The 20,746-nt window shown below is 38.1% G+C and overlaps 1 protein-coding gene across 9 annotated transcripts in view; it reads right to left on the bottom strand.

Annotated features, from left to right (window-relative positions):
• The window catches only part of PEX5L (peroxisomal biogenesis factor 5 like), a 229,421-nt gene that overhangs the window by 150,463 nt on the left and 58,212 nt on the right, over positions 1-20,746 (bottom strand). For 2 of the 9 annotated variants that reach the window (XM_045502879.1, XM_045502881.1), the window contains exons 1-2: positions 19,265-20,350; positions 17,689-17,760 (exon numbers count right to left, since the gene is read on the bottom strand). The exons of 4 other annotated variants lie outside the window; for them this stretch is intronic. In XM_045502879.1, the coding sequence (XP_045358835.1) occupies positions 17,689-17,760; positions 19,265-19,357 (165 nt within the window). In that variant the 5' untranslated portion in view covers positions 19,358-20,350. Of the gene's footprint in view, positions 1-17,688; positions 17,761-19,264; positions 20,351-20,746 lie in introns of those variants that run through there. 3 more of the 9 variants (XM_045502883.1, XM_045502880.1, XM_045502885.1) reach the window with 2 other exon arrangements.

Raw genomic sequence — 20,746 nt, 5'->3', positions numbered from 1 at the left:
ATTCAGCAGCCATTTTGGAATATGAGGAACAGGGCCTCTTTGAAGGTACAGTGGAAAAGAGAGCTGGGAGAAGCCCTCATCTCTGATGACTTTGGAGTGGTCTTGTACCAACCCTAAATAGTGTAATTACAGACTTCTTTTAAGTGAGAGAGAGAGACAAACTGCTGCCTTTTAAATTCCACTTTGTTTAGGCATTATTTGCCTAAATATACATAGAACATATAATTCTCAAGAACAGGGACAATGTTTATGCCACATGGTCCAAGGTGGGGTTTCAATAATATGTGATGATAAGGGTGGTGGTGAAATTAAAAGCAATGAAATAAAGTGGCTTAAACTGTTCACAGTTATTTTATTTAAAGATTCTGCTACTGCTGCCATCCAATATGGCATATTTGTATGCTGGCGTAATCAAGGAGGTTTGTATTGTTTAATAAAAAGTCTTGACCTATTTAACTGTTAAAAATTTCATTTTGCTTTGTTTTGAGATGCAAGAAGGCTGTATCATTTATAAATGGCTTCCACAGTGCTATAAGGAATGTCTCTAAATGACTCATCCTCAGTGATGGAGAGACTGAGCTATGGGAGGGTCTCACCATGACTCAGGATGGAAATGGTGGAATGATGTTAGGAAATCCATTCCACCAAAAGTGAAGGAAGACAGCCTCTCTGAGGAATAGATTCAAAAGCCAAAATGCAGTAAATCATGAGAGAAGTAGAAGAGCTGGAAGGGGAGACCTGGTCAACCAACATGAATGTAGTGAGAAAGCAAATGTTTGGCAACTAATGAATGATGAAGCTAAAAGTGGGCCAGAGAGACTCAAGATACACCCTAAAGTGAAATATTCTGTGTAGGTGACCCCTTTGTCTACTTTAGTCTTCTAGAAAAGTTACAAAAATTTTAACTCTTGGGGCACATGGGTGGCTCAGTTGGTTAAGCGTCCGACTTCAGCTCAGGTCACGATCTCGCGGTCCGTGAGTTCGAGCTCCGCGTCGGGCTCTGGGCTGATGGCTCAGAGCCTGGAGCCTGCTTCTGATTCTGTGTCTCCCTCTCTCTCTGTCCCTTCCCCATTCATGCTCTGTCTCTCTCTGTCTCAAAAATAAATAAAAGTTAAAAAAATTAAAAAAAAATTTTAACTCTTATGTTTCTCAACATTATTAGTTCTATATATCCCAAGAGAGATGTAAGCGTGATCTCACCTGCCAACTGGGGAACCTGTTGCTTCTTAAGTTCCAAAGAGATTTCTTTTTTGTTCTTTTGTACCATCCTTGGATAGCTTTACTAACTTAAGATCTACAAGAACTATGCTTAGGAATTAACTTTCAGTGAAAAAAGAAAATCGGTCATGAATATAGAAGCTTTGGTGCTCAGAATAGAAGAAACGCCTAGTGAAATGAGCCATTTTTCCAGTACAATTTGTCTTTGGGCCAATTATGAGTGAAATATAGACTTGGTTATGTGCAAAGTAGGAAACAGGACACGGCATTCTAGAACCCTCTGCCTGCTCACTTCCATTATTCAGCACTGAACTTCTTCCAAAGAATCTCTAGGTAGGGACTGGCAATTCCCCAGCAGGTGATCAGAAGGGGCTTTGCTTTGACCCTGACTCAGCCCCACCTTTCTCTTTGCTATCTGTGACTTTTTTTCAAAGAAGGCTCTTTTATTTAAACTCCCAAGGGTACTAGGCAATATATACATAACTAAGGGCTGTGTCTTTAAATTAAACAAAATGTGGTGCAGTTTAATTTTCTTGATGGCTTGTGGAAAGGCAGCTGGCAGGAAGAACATGGGCTTTGGAGGAAGAATTTATTTCAATTCCATTTCTGATGCTTTATGAGTTATATCACTCTTTTCAAAAAGGTTTCTCGATCCTTCTGAGCTTTGGGTTTGTTCCCCCCACCCCCATTTTGAAAAATTGGCATAATAACAATAATACGTGTTAGGTTGTTGTCTAGCACATGTGCTTGACAATGTGAATTCCCTTTATTCTCACTGCCTCCCCCCGACTTCTGTCATAATGTAACTAAACTGGACTGTTGGGGTTTAAAGTTTGCTCCAACCAATTCCAACAATCTCATCTACAATGCTTACACAAGTGTTTAAAATGACCTCCGCACAGGGGCGCCTGGGTGGCGCAGTCGGTTAAGCGTCGGACTTCAGCCAGGTCACGATCTCGCGGTCCGTGAGTTCGAGCCCCGCGTCAGGCTCTGGGCTGATGGCTCAGAGCCTGGAGCCTGTTTCCGATTCTGTGTCTCCCTCTCTCTCTGCCCCTCCCCCGTTCATGCTTTGTCTCTCTCTGTCCCAAAAATAAATAAACATTGAAAAAAAAAATTAAAAAAAAAAAAAATAAAATGACCTCCGCACAAACTGATTTATCTAAATTTCTCTGCACCCTCCTTTACTCTGTCCCTAACTCTGGCTCCACCATAAACTTTAAGATTATGCACTTAAAAAAAATTTTTTTTCCCCATCCTGATAGGCTGGATGTTCTGTGGAAGCTGATTGTAGGCCTTATTTGTGATGTCAGAAGCAGATTTCTAAATGAGTAAAAATAAGAACTCATTCCTGGTTACTAACCTTTTGCACCAGCGTGCCCTGAAATAACTGTTCTGAAGACAGTTTATTGATAAAGGGACCAATTCCCTTCAAACTATATAGGGCAGTTTGAAATGTCAACTTACTTTGTGAGAAGTTCTTTCACTGGCTCCTACCTTGCTGAGGTTAATTTGGTTTCTCTGTGTTTTGAGAGATATTATGTGACTTTTCTGCTAAAGACTCATTATGAATTCTACATGCTTTTCATTTTTTTTAAAAAAGAAGGCTCAGGGGTTAAAATTCATCTAGGAGGCCTTTTTCTAGTCCTAAGGAACAGATAGCATATGTTGTTTTTACTTGGAATGTAATATTTCTCAACCACTAAGTAAAGTTTAGAAACCTCAGCATAAGCTTTACTTTTCCAGGAAAAAGTTTTGTTCATTTAAAAAGAACAAAATCAGTATTGATGTTATTTCCTCAGAACCATCTATAACATAAATCTTTGCAAGACAGTCGAAAGACATAAATATGAAAACTTATCCACTCTTTTTCTCATTATGATTAGAGAGAAAATTATGAATCACTCAAAAGGAAATGCAATGTAATTCTATCACCTGCAAATTCATAAAATTAAGCCACATTGCCTCTCTCCTCAAGCATTACTGATCTAAAAGTAATAATAATGGATGTGTTCATTTTTCTACAGGGAATTTCATTTTTAAATTGCTCTTTAACACAAGAGGTCAATTTACAACCCCAGAGCATTAGTGAGTGGCATCCTTACAGATGATACGGTTTTGGATTTATTCACAGGAAGTAATCCTCTTGGGTAGTTCAGATGATTATTTTTTTAGGTTTTCTTTAAGGAATTCTTCCAGAATTCTTGTGAGATAGAAGTAAGGAAAATATTATCACTTTGCTGATAGGAAAGTCAAGGCTTAGAGATTTGTTCAAGGTTAAATAGAAAGTCATCGGCAGAGCAAGGAACTTGAATCTTAGCATCCTAGTTGTATTTTAGCTCTGCTAATAGACCTAATAACTTCCTGCACCCCTTGCAACTGTAGAGTTAGTTTTGCATTTTAGGACCTGAGCAAAAAATTTTAATTTAGAATGCTCACTGAAAAGACCAGATACTCTAAAATGCATTCATAATTATTTATTTTTATCATTGCCTTTCAATATGAAGAAGTCATAGGGCTTAATTTTATAACACAATTAGTGGCACTCCCATCATATAAGTTGCTTCACTTATGGGTCTTTAAGTCTCTATATTTTTTTGGCATAGGAATATCCTAGTGGGTCCATACATCTGTGTCCTCAATCCATATGGTACAAAAGTAAATTATATCCCAAGTTATTTGTAGCTCTAACAATATTTAGTCAATTTCCCTTCTCAGCAAACTTAAAAATTCATGCAAGCCAAATTTATGCAAATAAATGTTTGTAATTTGGCTGTGGTCAGCCTCAGGAAGCAGAATCCCATATAACTGCCATGTAGGTTGTGATTTAAAGCTAAGGTTTATGAGAGCAGAGCAACATGCATGGTGGCATCTCCAGTGATATTTAAAGGTGCAGCAGGGATATTAAAAGATGACACTGTGCAAATTCCCATAAACATCATGCATAATTCATGGTCAATCCGTATATGTCTAATCATAGTAATGTACACGATTTTCTGGCAATCCCTTCCTTTTCTTTTTATTTGATAACCTGCATCCTGAAAGAAGAAGGGAAAGCTTTGGATGGTCACTACTCAAGTCAGGGAAAGTCATGGAAAAAAAATGCCTAAGGATCACCTTGAATCAATATAAGGCAACCATTAAAGTGACATTTATAAAAACTAAATATCAATGTGGAAAAGTGAGTGTGGCATGATGTTACATAAAGAAACAGAAATGAAACTGAATGCATACTGACTGCAACTCTGCAAAAAATGAAAATTATGCTTGTGACCATGCAAAAATGAGAGAGTATGCAAAATGAAGAGTCCCTGGGAGCAAGGGTGAGACTTCCTGTCTCATCCAAAGTTTTTTTTTTTTTTTTTTTTTTTTTGAGAGAGACAGTGTGCAAGCAGGGGAGAGGGAGAGAGAAAGAATCCCAAGCAGGTTCCGTGCTCAGTGTGGAGCCCAATATGGGGCTCAGTTGCATGACTGTGGGATCATGACCTGTGCTGAAATCAAGAGTCTGATGCCTAATGGACTGAGCCACCCAGGCACCCCTCATCCACAGTTTCTGAGGAGGGTTTCATATACTCATAATAAGCAGAGTAAGCAGGGAGAAGGGACCCCAAGGGTGACCCTCCAGCACTAACAGGTAAGGTTTGTGGAGGAAGACCAGAGCGCTGCTTTTGGGAGGATACAGGGATCATAAGAAGCTCAGAGGGGCAGAGGTGTTTTGGGTGAAAGTCATAAGTGGCAAAATATCAACCCTCAGACCACTTTTCCAAATGGGCATGCAGAGAAACTGGAGATCTGCCAGCAAGTTGGGATAAACTAGCTCTACCGAACAGTTCAGCAGGGACTTCAGCCCGAGAAGAAAGGTCAGCCACTGTAGGGCAGCTGTCAGAGTGACATTTTCAGAGCACAGCAATCTACTCCCATAACAGAAAGTTATTTAACAAAGGCTGAAGTGACGAACTTTCTGGTTTTGTTCCAGGCATGGAATTTTTCAAATGTGGGGAGCACAGAGGTAATTCTAGATAGACACAAAGTAAGGACTGGATTTATCATGAGAAGCACCTCAAATGGGAGGACATGAAGCACATGTAGCAACTGCAATACAATATGTGCATTTTACTGGTTCCCTTGCAAGACAGTCTGGTCACCTGGTCCCACCATTCAGTGCAGTGCAGTGTCCCCATGGCCTCATAGGTGGGCATTTCTTCTAGGACTGGGCAACTGACCTTTTTCATAGGTTTGTTTTGGGGTATGTGGGTTTATGGCTATGTATTCACACACTCTCTGTCTCTCTCTCTCTCTCTCTCTCTCTCTCACACACACACACACACACGCACGCACACACACACAAGAATACTTTTTTTTTGAAGGGAGAATATTTCTTTTCCAGTTTACCCATCTTAATTCATTTATGCTTTTCTTTATGAAATGCATCTTTCCTTTATAAACAGAAAGGCTTTCTCAGATTCTACCATGTTACATTATTTTTCCTAGCACAGTCAAGATAGTACCGTTACTAATATATTTATCTACTATCTCCCTAATAAGTCAGGGAAAGATGATGGAAAGATAACCTCCTAACTGTGAACTCCTGGGACCCACGGCTGCATATACTGCTGCACACAGCACATTTCCTTGTAGCTGTGCAGTGTAGCAGACCTGTGTAAACTCCCTGTGCGTTAGTGTGCATGATGAAATGGGGATAGCAGGACCTACATCATGGAGTTGTTGGGAGGGTTAAATGAGTTAATCTATATAAAGCTTTTACAAAAGGGTGTAGCACATAGTAAATGCTAAGTGTTGGTATCTAAGAAGGTCCGCAACATACTGTTGACTTCTCAAGGGCCATGAGTATGTTTATGTCATCTCTGTGTCCCAGCAACTGGCAAACACCTAGCAAGAAATGCACTGCCAAGAAGTTTCTGTAAAATAAATGAGTGATCTATCTAAAAGGTTAGATCATTTCCACTGAAACACACATATTTTTAAAACATGTATCTTCCTCCAGAAGTTATTTTATTAGGTGACTTCGTAATGGAGAAAAATAAAAGACAATTTAATTTTGTTCACATAGTTTATCTTAGAACCGATTTTTAAATATATGATTCCCTGTTTAGTTGTCTCCCTTGAATACGGGAAAGTTAAATGTTGCCAACATCCCCGGAGCTGGTCCTGCTGTGCTCTCTCTCCACTGCTCCCCTGCATATCACATGGGGGGATGAACCTCGGGAAGAGGGCAGAATCAAGCTCTAATTTTTTTTAGAACCACAAAAGGCATAAATGTACTAAACATAATTAAACATTTTCCCCTACAACAAAGTCACTGAAAATACATAGCAAAATTATTTAGATATCAAATTTCTATAAAGAAAAGACTCTCAGGTTTTTCTGTTTCCCCTTTGCCCCCCTTCTCTTCAGGAGTAGACTTTACTTTTGTTTTTCATTTTTTCCTCATTTCTCCCCACATTTTTAGGATTTAAGAAGTCTGCTTGTGTACAGAGCCAAGAGAGACCATTCTTTCTCCTCTCTTAGCATTTGGATATGCAAAGGGGAAAGCTTCAGTCAGAACCATGAGGAGGCCTCCATCCCTCCAACCTATACCCTTCACTCCCAGGGGCATATCAGAAGATCTGTGATACAGACTGTATACACATATACATATAGAGGGTGAAGGACAAGAGGGAGGAAGATCGTTACACACCTGGGGTTCTTCAAGTTGTTCAATATGAATGGGGTGTAGAGTGGAGGCGGCACTGAATGAGGATAACAGGGTGGTCAGGGGCTGGGCCACGCACAGCATGCAAGTTCAACTGAAGGGTTTGCATTTTATTTGGGAGACGGTGACAAGCCTTGGTTGTCTGCAGTCTTGGGTGCCTACCACCTGTGGGCTACACTAAGCCGAGCAGTGTTGGGAGTTCATGGGGCATGTCTTGTTGGGCTACTGTGGTTCATAGACCCACAGGGAGATGATTTTAAATCAAGTTCCTTGGAGTTTGGATGGAAGGATAAGACTGCTCATTCGTTTAGTGAAAAACAAATTGCTTCCCTTTCTGCAAAAGCAAAGTTTCCAAGGTTTTCCATCTTTAGCATAAAAATTGAAGAGTAAGCCTGTTCATGAGCTTCAATTTGTTTTATTCTGTACTAAACAAGTTGATTAAAAAAATCCATCAACGAATGCACCATCACTCAGTAATTGTTTTTCAGAAACTACTCCCATAGTTCACAAAAATTAATGCGTCAGTTTTGGGGGCACATTTAAAGTTTAAAAATAGAAGCTGAGACTCTAGGGAAATGATCATTGGACAAACTTTGTCTGGAAGAAAACTACTTCTATAAACTGTTTAGTGTTTTTCTACCACAAGAATTCATTAATTATTCACAAATTATACAAATGAGATAATTTTGTTGGAAAAAAGTGATGAATGAATGTTTTTTTCTATTCAGAACATCCCGCACAAAGCCGAGATGGTACATTCTCTCACCATTTCTGTAATAAGTCACTTATTCATATATTTCAAGAATGAGATCATTTGGCCAAAAAAAAAATACTATGGTGAGGAATAAATAACAATTGTGTTGAATGATCATTTGTGTATGCATGTGTTTTCCCCAGATCACAAGATAGGAAGGAAGTGGTACTCACTATGATTGGGGGTAGACCATGTGAAAAATTAATGACTTAAAATGGAAATGACAGAATTGTAGAGTTGTTTTGGAGAAAGGGAAGGAAGCAGTGGAGCATTTAAAAAAAAGCAGTTTTGCAAGAACTGCGTTTCTGTCAAAGCTTATATATGCAGTGTCAGAATAAGAGACACATTCCAGAGGCAGGGATCAGAGAATGGGGCTGAGCAGAAAGGAAAGGCCTCGGTATGGTGAAGCCTGGATGGGAGAGAAATAAATGCACAACCACAGAAATGACAAGGTCGGGGCCATGGCAGATCACAGACATCTGGGTCCAAAGTCAGAAGGGGAAGAAGAGACAGTTACACTCTTAACTCTCTCTGCTGTTTAAATATCAAAATGAGAAAAAAAAATTATTTGTATGGTGTGTCTGCTCCTTTATCTTTATTTATCAGATTTTGAATATGTAATGTAAATATGAGTATAAATATTTCCACCCACACCTGGCTTTCAAAACCCTTATGGCAACAGCCACCGATCCGACCAGTAATCAGTGAGTTTACCTGCAGGGTGAAACACTGGCAGCGCATCTCAAAATGGATGGACTGGGACACTCCATGTGGAACCACGGACACGGCCCACAATGCGCACAGCCAACGGAGAAGGAGATGATAAACTGATCCAGGTGGAGAAGACCTGAGATGAGCTGTAGAAACTGTCTGCTTCGGCATGGAGGAAGCATTTTGCTAATCTTGTTAGGGGTGTCTTAGGAGATACAAATTCCACTTTTAAAATCCTTAATACCTGAATCCTGATATATACTGGGAAGTTGTCACAAAGTTGTGAGATCCCCTTTATGAAGTAGGAAGCATCTCATGTAAACATTCTTTCATAAAAATCTACCAGAACAAATTTCATAGATTAAGCTGTGCACTTGAAATGCACACTTCTGTCAAGTGAATTTTCTGACTTGGTTGGTATATTTAGCTGACCAGCATGAGGGAATATAGAAGAAAGGATAAGCAGCTTAATTTAGAAAGGCAGTTATAAGGATAGATGAATGAACCCAAGACTAGAGGCTGCAGACTTGATATAAAATAACCTGGTGACACAGTCAAGCTATCTCCCTACTCTTAAACTCATTTAACTTATTTTGATGGAACTAGAATAATATAATTAAATTTCTTAGCAGCAGCACCCTTTCATTGAACAAAGCCTGTCTGCACACCCAGTGGCTGACTCGCTCTCTAAGGGATGGTGCCACATCACAGACAGCCCTCCCCACCAATTCACAATCCAGAATGGGCCCCGCAGAGCACAGTTTGAAAGCTCCAGGATTAGATTATCTAAAGTTCCTAACAGCTCTGATGTCTACGGTTCTCATGTTGGTCAGATGAATCTACTTAAAACAGCAACAAAAACAACCACCAAAAAACCAAAACAAAACCAGGAACAGCCAGTAAAAGCACAACAAATCTTCCACAGTGAAAGGTTGAATGGTTTCTCTTCAAGTTGCATTCCAATCGGCTGAGTCTGCTTTTAAGTATTACCATCTCTGGCTGTTATTTTCATATATCACATCATTTTTACACCCAGCATGTCAGCTCATGTCATTTCAATTTTGCTTTATTTTCTCACTGACTAAACATGCTGCCAGCACCTTTCCCCATTCGATTAAAAAGAAAAAAAATGGGCTATTTGAAAATTACTTAACATCTGTATTTTTCCAACTGGAAAGTCCAGGTTTTTCTCATGTTGTATGTAATGAACATAGACTGTATATTAATACTTTAAAATAAAGATCTGTGATGCATACATATTTGTTGAACTTGAGGTGGCAATTCATGATCTTTCTTGGTGATTATAGTTTTTAACTGAGCCCTGTTATTTTCATTACTGTCTGGAAAATTGGGGAAGATGGACTGGTAGAGGAAAGCTGATGCTTGCTATCCAACAATGTTGGTAACTTGTGTACTCACTGAGATGCTAGGCTGCCAAGAGGTGGCCAAAGACCTGAATAGGAGGAAATATCGGCAATGCCTTCTGCTTATAATATCTGACCTTCTCATTTTATCAGATGAGTATTCTTTTACATTTTAGATTAAATGGTTCAGTTCCCTTTTGGGTTTTTGAACTTCTTGGAAGACTTAAAACCATCTGACAATTATACTTTAATGTTCATTATTTTCATCAAATCAACAACTAGGTTAAGTTAGTTTTCAAGGTGGAGGATATAAAGCAGGAGAGAAATAAGAAGGGGAGAGCAGAGGCCCACCCAGGCCCATGTCAGCATCCTACTCTCCTTTGATTTTAGAATCTCATGAGTACAACAGGTCACAAATTGGAACCCCAGGGTTGTATATAGACTCAGACTGCTTTGTTTGACTACACCATTGTTGTAACAACTTTAAATTGACTTTAAACATTTAAAAAGCAGCAAATTGCTTCTCTTGAAAAATTAGTATATGTGGTGACTCTGAGCCAATTTCCAACAAGATGGCAATTAGCTGGATCTGGTAGGTGCTGCCGCCTCTAGAGGGGTCAGCTTGTGAGGCTTTCTCCCTCACTCCCTATTTTCCTTATACACAATCTATTCTCCTCATTTCTGTACCAGTGGATCCAAGAAGGATGTATCTATGATCCCAGAATAGACTTGGTTGTTTAGAATTATTATAACTCAGTCCTGAAGAAATCCAAGGGAACTGTACAGCCAATAAAAATCAAAGAGTTTTACCATCACCACCCCCCCTGATTCCTGTACCTTCCATTTATAAAGTACTTATTATGCCATGCATTTTGCTAGGCATTTATATACAGCAACTTATTAATCCTCCCAACTATTTTATGAAATAGATAGTATTTTCCTCATTTTATAGACAGCAGGCTGAAGCTCATAGAGGCTGGTTAATTTTCCCATAACAAAACTATTATGTGACCATACCCTGTTTTCACTCAGATTTAATTCAGATTCCTGACTGTGAAAGCCCTGTTCCTACCACTGTGTAACAACTTTGTCATATATTCACAATGTCCAAAGCTTGTGGGGACAGAGGAGCCAGCACTAGAGTACCTGATGGCACCTTACAGAAAGCGTGCAGAACACTTGTGAAGCAGTGGGAATAAGCAAAGCAAAAATGTTGCAATGCAACAACCAACCTGATGTTCAGGGAAGCATGAGCTGCTGGTGGAAAGAACATGAAAGAAAGGCTGCAGTGGCCCTGGATTCTAGGCTTGGTTCTGACCAAAAGAGGATGAACTGAATGCAAGGTTCTCCAGAGGGATATCCCCATTTGAATCTCACAACAGACATCTGAGCCAGATGGTGTTATTCCACGTTAGAGATAAAGAAATAGAAACCCAGAGAACTTAAATTGCTCACTCTAGTGTCTTCTGCTTAGTTAGTAGCAATGTCGAGACTAGAAGCTAGAATGATGGTCTCCTACTTCAGGTTTCTCTTGCTTGTCTCTGTGTCACTCTATAAAGAGTGGCCATCTACATCTTCTGGGCTTCTACCTTCAGATCTCAGTAACATGTCAGAAGACTCTGAAATTAAGATATTAGGTCTACCCTTTATGTTTTTCTTAGAGTCAGAGGTGATGCTTAGGGGAATTGGTACACTGAATTGAAATGCATGAAGTTAAACAAACAAAAATAAACTCCCCATTGTGAGTTTATAAGGAAAACATAAAATAAAATATTTTGCATTACTATGCTTCCCCCCACTCCACCCTTGCCAAATTACCAGTAACTCAGAACGATTTTTCTGTTTCTTGACAAAAATAGGAAATATTCAGGAATAAAACGCAGGGTGATCATGCCTTTATTCCAGTAATTTTTCTACTTAACCTAGTGGAAAACTTTTCCCCTTTCTTGTACAATATTTATGATGATAAATAGCTTTGCAGACAAGATGGCACTGATTGGGCTACAGTAGTGAATCTTTGTTTACTACAATGTTGATTTCAGATAGACAGCAAATTTGAATAGCTTCAGTCTCTCTCATCACAAATACGTATGCCTTATTTTCATTGAACCATTTCTCATCTATCAGTCTTTCCTAAGGAAAGCACTAATGAATCTGTCTGCTCTGAGAGTAATGAGGGCAACCACAACTGCAGAATGTGCTTTGTCCTTTCAGTGTCTCAGAGTGTCCTGCTTCAGAATCTCCAGGCTGACCAGATGGTCTCTTTTCTGCAACTCTAGAGGGGTTTCTGTTCTTGGTGACCAATACTGATCCCCAAGAAGGTATTCCTGGTCAGTTTTACACATGATACCAAGAAACATGGTCTCACACTTTAAAAATCTCCTCAGAAGTAATAGGATCTGAATTATATTTAAGTTAAGCTGCCATATTGTAATGGCAAAGAAAGCACTGGCCAGATGGTGCTGAGTACAAGGCAGTGACACATATCATCCCCATCCCTTTAGCATTTATGAATCCAAGACTCGTGTCAGCTGCTTAGATGGTGATATGACCACACTATCTGTTAACACCAGAGCGAAGTTGGGTACCCTTTCCCGTTCATTGGTTTTTCTCATTCTTCCATTTTTATTTCATGATGGCTTGTATTCTCTTCTTTAGGATTCATTCCCACAATGACCACTAGGATAGAATTGCAATCCTATCCAAATGCTTCCATGTTACTGAAAATACAAGGGGGTGGCTATACTTTGTTTCTTCTTTTTCTTTATTGAAAAATCACAGAAATTCTAGTTTCCATTGCTTTCTGCTCAGGCTTCTCCTATAAATTTAAAAGGACACTCTCAGAAAGGTTTTGGGCCAAGAAAAGTATGTTTCGTCTCTCTCCATGGTGCTCTCATGCCTCCTCTCTGAGGAAGTTTTGTAGGGAAGGGAAGAGTAACAGAATGTCAACAACCTTTTAGCTCTACTTCTGTATACACTTACTCTGAAGAGCATTTCTCTCCTAACAAATCCATAGGGGCCAAGAGGGAAGTAAACAGTTAAGCAGTGTTTATGGAAAAGATTATCCCTGTGAGGGTTCAATAAATAAATACTGGCCAATTATGATACTTCCTAGTATATTTATATAATTAAAACACTGGAACAAAATAGTTTCTTAAGACCTACCTATGGGATGACAGTAACGGGCAACTGTAGAGAGCTACATGGAGTGACAGAAAGAGTATTGGACTGTCAAGAGGGGGGGCTGGCTTCCAGTGTTCTCTATGTACCTAATCAGGACTCAGGGCAACTTGATTGACCTTTCTAGATCTCAATATTCTGCTAAATTGCGGTTTTGGGGTACTAGGGACTGAGTGCTTGTGTCCCTCCCCACAAATTCATATGTTGAAGCCCAATGTGACTATATTTGGAGATAGGGCCTACAAGAAGAAGTGAAGGTTAAATGAGTCCATAAGGGTAGGGCCCTAATAAGAGGAAGAGACTCCAGAGCTCTTTCTCCTTGCCATATGAAAACACAGAAAGCACAGTGAGAATGCAGCTATCTATAAGCCAGGAAGAGGGCTTTTACCAGAAACTGGCCATACCAGCACCTTGATCTTGGACTTCCCAGCCTCCAAAACTGTGAGAAATAAATGTCTATTGTTTAAGCCATCTAGTCTATGATAATTCATGTGGCAGGTGAAGCAGACTGATATAGTGGTAATGACTAGTTAATTAAAATGTCATAACGATTTACAGTTTATAAAGCATTTTAATAGATTTTATCTTCTCAGAGAAACTCTAAGAGATGGTAAGAGCAGAATAATATTTGACAAATAAATAAATACCTCAAACTGATTCAAGCTCACAAGGCTATTGAGTGGAATTTAGTCACTACAAACCTGGGTCTTAAAAGCACCTTTGAGTATAAATGGCTGTGGTTTTCTTGTTTTCAGCATCATTATGTTGGATGTCTATGAATTCTAGTCTTTAGGTATCCAGGTAATGCTCAGTTGAAGAGTGTAGAATTTATTACAAGTCCTTATATAACTATTTTTTCCCTTTAGAACTACAATAATTGTTTCCTTTGGTCCAGCAGTTCTCAAAGTGTAGTCTGGGACCAGCAGTGGGAGCTAAGGATATAGAAATGCAAATTCTTGGCCCTACCTCTTACCTACAGAATCAGAAACTCTGGGGATGCCCGCACCTCCCCCACCCCTCCCCCACGCCAAAACCTCCAACAAGCCTTCCAGGGGATCCTGAGGCTGCCAAGATTTGAGAACCACTGCTCTGACCTCTGTACAATTGTTCCCCTTGTAACTGGCTGATATTTGACATTTCCCCACCTTACTGCACTGAAGGCTATGCAGCTGCAACTCCGAGTCCTATAACCAAATGGATCCATGACATACTGTTAAAACCATTCTTTAAATATTTGAGCCTGTGAGTGTATCCTTCATATAATCATAAATTCTATACTTTTGTGTTACCTTTTGTTATGTCCTTTAAGTTAACTTGGAAATTGAAAACATTTTAGAAGAAAAGTCATCTTGGTCCAGCATGTCATTAACCTTGAACGAAGGTGGCTCTATTCTAATTAAAAATAGCAATTTAAAATAGAATGAATTTATTATTTATTCAAAGTAGATAATGTTTTTGATCCCTTACTCAAGGTACTTGACCATCTACTCCCTCATTCCCATCCCTAAAATCTCAAAAGGAAATTAATATGTATATGAAACCTATTCCTAAACAAGATCTACAAGATCAATCAGGAAAGAATATTTTAAGAATAATAAAAATGATCCAAAATATACATTTAAAACTTCTCTTTTAATATTTATTCTAGAAAGCCAAATATATAATTTATTAATTATATATTTATTAATAATTACATGTAATAATTTAATAATTATATTACTGATTATATAAAGAATGCAATACACATATATTTATGTCAAATGTCTGGGGTTTAGAACCATTAAGATTTTAATTGAATATGCTTCCTTCGATTGCTTTCCTATGCTTGAAGTTTGAAAACTCTAGGGATTTCTAGTGGAAAATATGGACTCCAATGCCAGTCTCATACATTTATGTTTAAATGACTATATATGTGTGTATATATGTGTGATTACATATGGCACCTGTTACTTTAGGACATTAGCACTAGTCTAAGAATTCTCTAGAACATTTTCATATGTATTTCAAATAAATGTTTCTAATAAAATTTCACAAAGAGAAAAGAACAATATTGCCTTTTAAGAATAAAACCTTACACATTTCCAAAATCACTTTTTCTCATGTAAAAATAACAGAAATCACCTTTTACCCCCTTGAATGGAGGCAGTCAGGGAGAACAAAATCCACACACTCTGTGCTATTTCTGTTATTAATTTGCTTATATAAGCAAAATTGTGAACTTTTTGTGGAAGTACAAGTCTTGCAAATCACACGACTGATAAAATGGCATATAGCTTGCACAGCATTTGTAGAGCGACAGCTTCTGAATGACAGATTTAATGAGATTAGTAGACTTCTGCCCAGCACAGCACTCCAACTATTTTATTTATCTTCTCTAGATTTTCTTTTGGCAGTTATATGAAGATTGACTAACAAAAATATCTACCATGTTTGTAAAATGTTATAGGAAGAATAAATTGAGCATAAAGATTCCTCCCCAATATAATATCTATGAGATGAAGCAATATTAAACAAATGTGTTTTACACACATACACACTTTTAATGTTGATCTCTTAAGCACAGAAAGAATTTTTGGTGGTATTATAAAGACTAATTAGAGTGTTTTCCTAAATGTTTTGCTTTGAGTTATCAACATTGTCATTATTTCAACCTAGGATTTGCTCACAACATCACCACCAAGTAAACCTTCCCAAAAAGGAAGGACTAGTCTTACTGCCAACAGCAAACATGAAAGCCAACTCATATTCATAATTACTCGCCTTTTAAAACGTGTTTTGACATGAATGACTCAGCAGAGCTGGGTCACTGCCAACTGGTTCCAACTGGTACAATGCCACTGGAAGAAACATGATAACTACAGAGGCAAACAATGACTGAGCAAATCAAATCCTCCTTTATTTGATCCAGGTATAAAATAGCATTATTTTCTGAAACAGAAGCAAAGTCGGTTCCCTTAACAGTCAATAAAATGCGTTTAGGGACAACTACATACATGTTATGAAAGGTACCATGAGAAAAAAAGAACAATGACTCTCTTGGGCTTTCCACTCCAGAGATCTCAATGTATACATTTATGGTTTTCTGAATCCCCAAATTTAGTTAAAACAAACAAAAAAAAGCTTAAGGCAAAGAAAAAAAAAAAAAGGAAGGAAGGAAGAAAGAAAGAAAAGCAGACTTTGAGGGGAGGATGATACTAACAAAGTACAAAAACATTTAACATTAACATTATAAAAAACATTATAAACATTTGACTTATACATGATCAAGGAAGAAATAAAAAAATAACTTACTTTTCATTTTAATAGAGAAATGGATAGGTATGTGTGTTCTCATAATATACTCAATTGTATTTCATTAGTTCATCTGCCAGTCCTTCAATGAGAATGTCAGTCTAGGAATAGGATCTGTGGGAGATGGAGATTGTGTGCTCCAAGTAATTAATCTGGCATAATTAAAATGATAGCCAATAGCCCAGCAGAGCACTCGAGCTCCAGCCACACTTATCCTATTAACTAACCTGACAATTTGGCACTAAGCAGAAATACAGGCCAAAGTCCTCACCGACCTGTACTCCTTGTCCCCCAATTTACTCAAAAGCAGGAGAGTAAAGATAAGGCAAGAAACATTCATTTGAAGGTAGTCTGAGTGAACCCTGTAAGATCAACATATTCTGCACTTCTGGGGAGATGCTTTTTTTTTGGTGAGTTTTCTCCCAGAAGATCATTTCAACTACTTCAATTATTCCAGACCTAAGAAGTAGGTCTCTAACTCAACTGCTCCTGATTGCTCTCTTCTGGTGGTCATTTTTCTTTTTTTCAGAAATATACACAATGGCTCCTTTAATGCAGTTGTCATGATACAAAACAAACTGCACAATTAGGAAACTGTCCAAACGCAACTTGCCTTCCTGTAACTTGCTGACTGCTTTCTTTCTAACCTTTTCATCTACGCAGACTCCTTTGAATTATTTCTCAGTCTCCACCTGAGCTTACATCACCCTCAGAATTAGCGCCACTTACACATTAAATAGATGTGCAGTTATCTTGTCTCCTCAATAATTAACAGAGATATTAAGGGCCAATGCCAATTCAGTGGCATTAGTTGGAAACCTTCCATTACCTGGTATGTCATTGTTTATGGTCTATTAAGCAGCTTTCATTCCACCTTATGGGCCCATTTAAAATCCAAGCTAGATGTTTTTCAAATCACAGGCAGTATTAAAGAATATTAAGTAGCTTCTTCTTTTTATTAAAAAAAAAAGATCTCTATATTTATTGCAGATATTCTGATAAAGTAAATTGGGCAATGTATATGTTTTCAACTTCCCAGTATTTTTTGTCTTTTATCCCCCTTCCCTTAAAGCATATTCATTGTTTCGCACTAATGTTAGCTTTCTCACTTTCAAAATAACACACTTTCTGATTCTTGTTTAATTTTTTTTCTCCAACCAAATTATCATTGTTGTATTGATTCATTTTTCCCTGGGTCATGAAATTTTCTAAAAGTCCTCTTATCTTGTTCTATTTTTCATTGTCTTTATATATAGAACATGCATGTTGACATCATGTAGAAGTCAGTGGATCAGAGGGATCATAGGGGGAGGCTTAGCTGCTCTCAAAATCTATCTTGTTAAGCGGGCCCAGCTGGACAGGCTAATACAGCCACCAGGGCAGGACCGAACACTCAAAGGGCCTCAGTTGTCAAAGATCTACAGTGCAACAGTAGAAAATGTATGTAAGCATTCACTTACCTGCTTTTGATCAACAATTATTTCGAGGTCTTCATCACTGCTTAGTTTTCCATATCCTTTTTCTTTACTTTTCTTGTGAAAGAATAATTTTAAATGATCATTTAGTTTCTTTCCATTAATAATGTTAATTTCCACTTAATACTTTTTAAATACTTTACTTAGCCTTGTTCACTTGTCAAAATACATCATTTTTTATATCAATCTCTCGTGGACAACAGCAAATGTTTTTATTGTCAAACTTCAGGCTTATAATTACTCATCAAGTATTTCTGCCTAGCCTCTCCCATCCAAATTACACTTTTAATCTTTTTATGAATATTGTTATGTTTTTCCAATTTCGTAGTTTCAAAACAGATTCTTTAGTAATTTGAGATAGATCAACAATTCCTTTAAGAGTCCCAGCACATTTTTATTAAAGACTGAAACTGCATTTAGTAATTGCACTATGCTTAAGACTTCAAGGATTAAATGTTTTATTTTAATCCCTTTTATATTTGTAAGAATAAGATAAGCACTATACAACTCAGATAACGAACCTACAGATTTTCTACATTTGCTTACAAATCCGATGAAAACTAACACTGGAAAAAATAACTCAGAAATAATTTTTAAAAGATATGTAAGATAGTTTTCAAAATTATGTAGTTTGAAAAGTTGGAAGAATATAGACCATTTTTTAAAAATGCACTTTATTGGCATTTTGTCTTCCCTTCCCCCACCCAGGTCCAACCTCCAACTATCTTCCCCAAAGCAAAAGTTGTAAAGTTAGAAAATGTCACAGATCATTTTAACCATTTTACTGTTGTGCTATAGGAGAAAGATAATACATCTGAGTCTTTTTTTTTTCTTTCTCCCAGTGCACTTGTTGATAGGAATACTAGAAAAGGAAGATTGCTTCTTCATAATTTCAGAAATCATAGTACCTCTGTAGAGGACCAGTAAGAAAAGGAAAATTAAATTCACTACATAGTTAGCTGTAGTTCAAGGTTATTATTTTTTAAAGAATCTTTTCTTTGTCTTCTGAATTAACTGCATCTGTCTTTCTGTATTAACTGCATCAACCAGAATTAAGGGAACTAAAAATATTTGTTTGCATCTATTGTGCCGTATTAGGATCCCCATCTCATTGAGGGAAGAACTATATCCTTCAGTGAACATGATGTAAATCTTCTTTATACCGTGGGATATAATTCTTGTCTATTTTTTCCCCTTCCTCCCCAATAAACATACTTCTTATTTTCGTGGGTTTTTCTGTAATAAAGAGATTTCTGAATCTTCAAGTATTAGGATGCATAAATAAAATCTAAATTCTCATTCATATATTAATGAATTTAGCCACTTAGAACAGAACAGATGGCCACAGTATTTCTCTCTATTATTCTTCTGCTCATTTGAGGTTCCATTTCAGGATTGATGGAAAACAAAAAGAACAGGTTTGGTTTCAGTCAAGCTGACTTCCTTCCTATCACTTTTGTTTTTGTATCCTTTTAGTCTACTGGTTGCCATAAGATATTGTCCAGAGACCTAATACAAAACATTTAGAAATGCCTTTCCGAATATTGATCTATATACGTACCAAGTAGCTCATTTGCATGACCCGATTTCTGGACAAAAGGACATTAAGTAGAGTTGGAATGTGGGTCCTTCCATCCATTTCACTGTCAGGCATCCCAGAATTCTTTGCACCAGCGGCAGTGGTGTCATTGCCAGAACTTGCTGACCAAAGAACCACAGATCTTGCCCAGCAACAGTATTTATAATGTATGACAATAATCAAAGTATCCCTGAATCATTGTCTTGACTTTGTAAACATTGTGAAATTTTTGGCTAGCACAAAAAGTCATTGAAACTAAAATCTCTTCTTTTCTAACTAAATTTTATCCGAGCACTTCTAGGTTTCCTGACGGCTGTTCTACTTTTAATGCTCCTTAAAACACCCCATCTATTATTACTTATATACATTTTTATATTTCATCGTACGCATATAGACTATTCAGCCTCCTTGTCATAAAAGCTCTCAATTTTCCCTTTTTAATGCCCCAATCTCAGACTTCCTTGTGATTAACAAATCACTGCTCACTGATATAACAATGTCAGCATTCACCAAACATAATTCAAGATTGCAATTCTACCACTACCAAATTCCACCTTTCCAATTTAATCCCAACTTCCTTACTGATTTAGGAATATATTTTCCTGGAAAGAGGCTAGGTCAGGGAAGGAGATTATATCCACAACTATTCTAAGTAGAAGCTGGCATTTTCCAAGAGTGGGAGGAGGCATTTAGAGCTCTGATTTTGCATTTAAGCCCCTACTCTCCAAACAGCACACAACTGTATACAGAGTCAGAAGCCTTACAGTTTTACTCTAGAGTTAAGCAATATTTTCTACTTCACCCCATAACCCCAGGGGGATTAATCCTTTTCTAAACCATAATGGTTATTCGCTCACTTACTGCTTATTTCTAGTGCGAGCATAATCCTCTTTCAAGCACTCAGCTTCCCACTTTGACTGCTTAGCTCAGCCAGCCCAGGCAGAGATCTTCAGCTCTCCTCCCTCCTCCTAGCCAGGAATCCCTGTCTTCTATCTATGCACTTTTTTCAAGCACAAAAAGCAACTCCAAAGCTTCTGCGTGGTCTTTCACATTAGCCAAAGGACTGAACTAAAAGGAGAAAGAAAGCTAACCTCTCTACTGTCCTGCGTGAGGAGGCAGGGCTTCTGTGGGAGGAGAAGCCAGAGGGTAGTCACTTCCTGTGCCCCTCCCACCTCTTCTGGCAGACACTGGAGCTGAGGATTTCAACTGAGGCAATAAGGTCAGGCCCTCTCCACCACAACCTTAGCATGCTGCCTGCTGATGGTACATTCTGTGCACTGCTCATCTATGAGCAGCTGAGAAGGGAGTGTCAGTGCTGTGGAGCTAAAATGGTGCGGACTTTGAGGCCGGAGAAGTGAGGAAAGAGAGAAAGAAAATAGTCATTTGCCGAGGATGCCTCACTCCTTATAACTCCTTTGACATTGGCTAAGTGTCCAATGTAGCCCTCCCATCTTCCCCACACCA

The sequence above is a fragment of the Leopardus geoffroyi genome, chromosome C2, assembly GCF_018350155.1.
Source record: "Leopardus geoffroyi isolate Oge1 chromosome C2, O.geoffroyi_Oge1_pat1.0, whole genome shotgun sequence".
In the NCBI taxonomy this organism is placed as follows: domain Eukaryota; kingdom Metazoa; phylum Chordata; class Mammalia; order Carnivora; family Felidae; genus Leopardus; species Leopardus geoffroyi.
The sequence above is the reverse complement of the archived record's forward strand: the minus strand, read 5'-3'. Positions and strand labels throughout refer to the sequence as shown.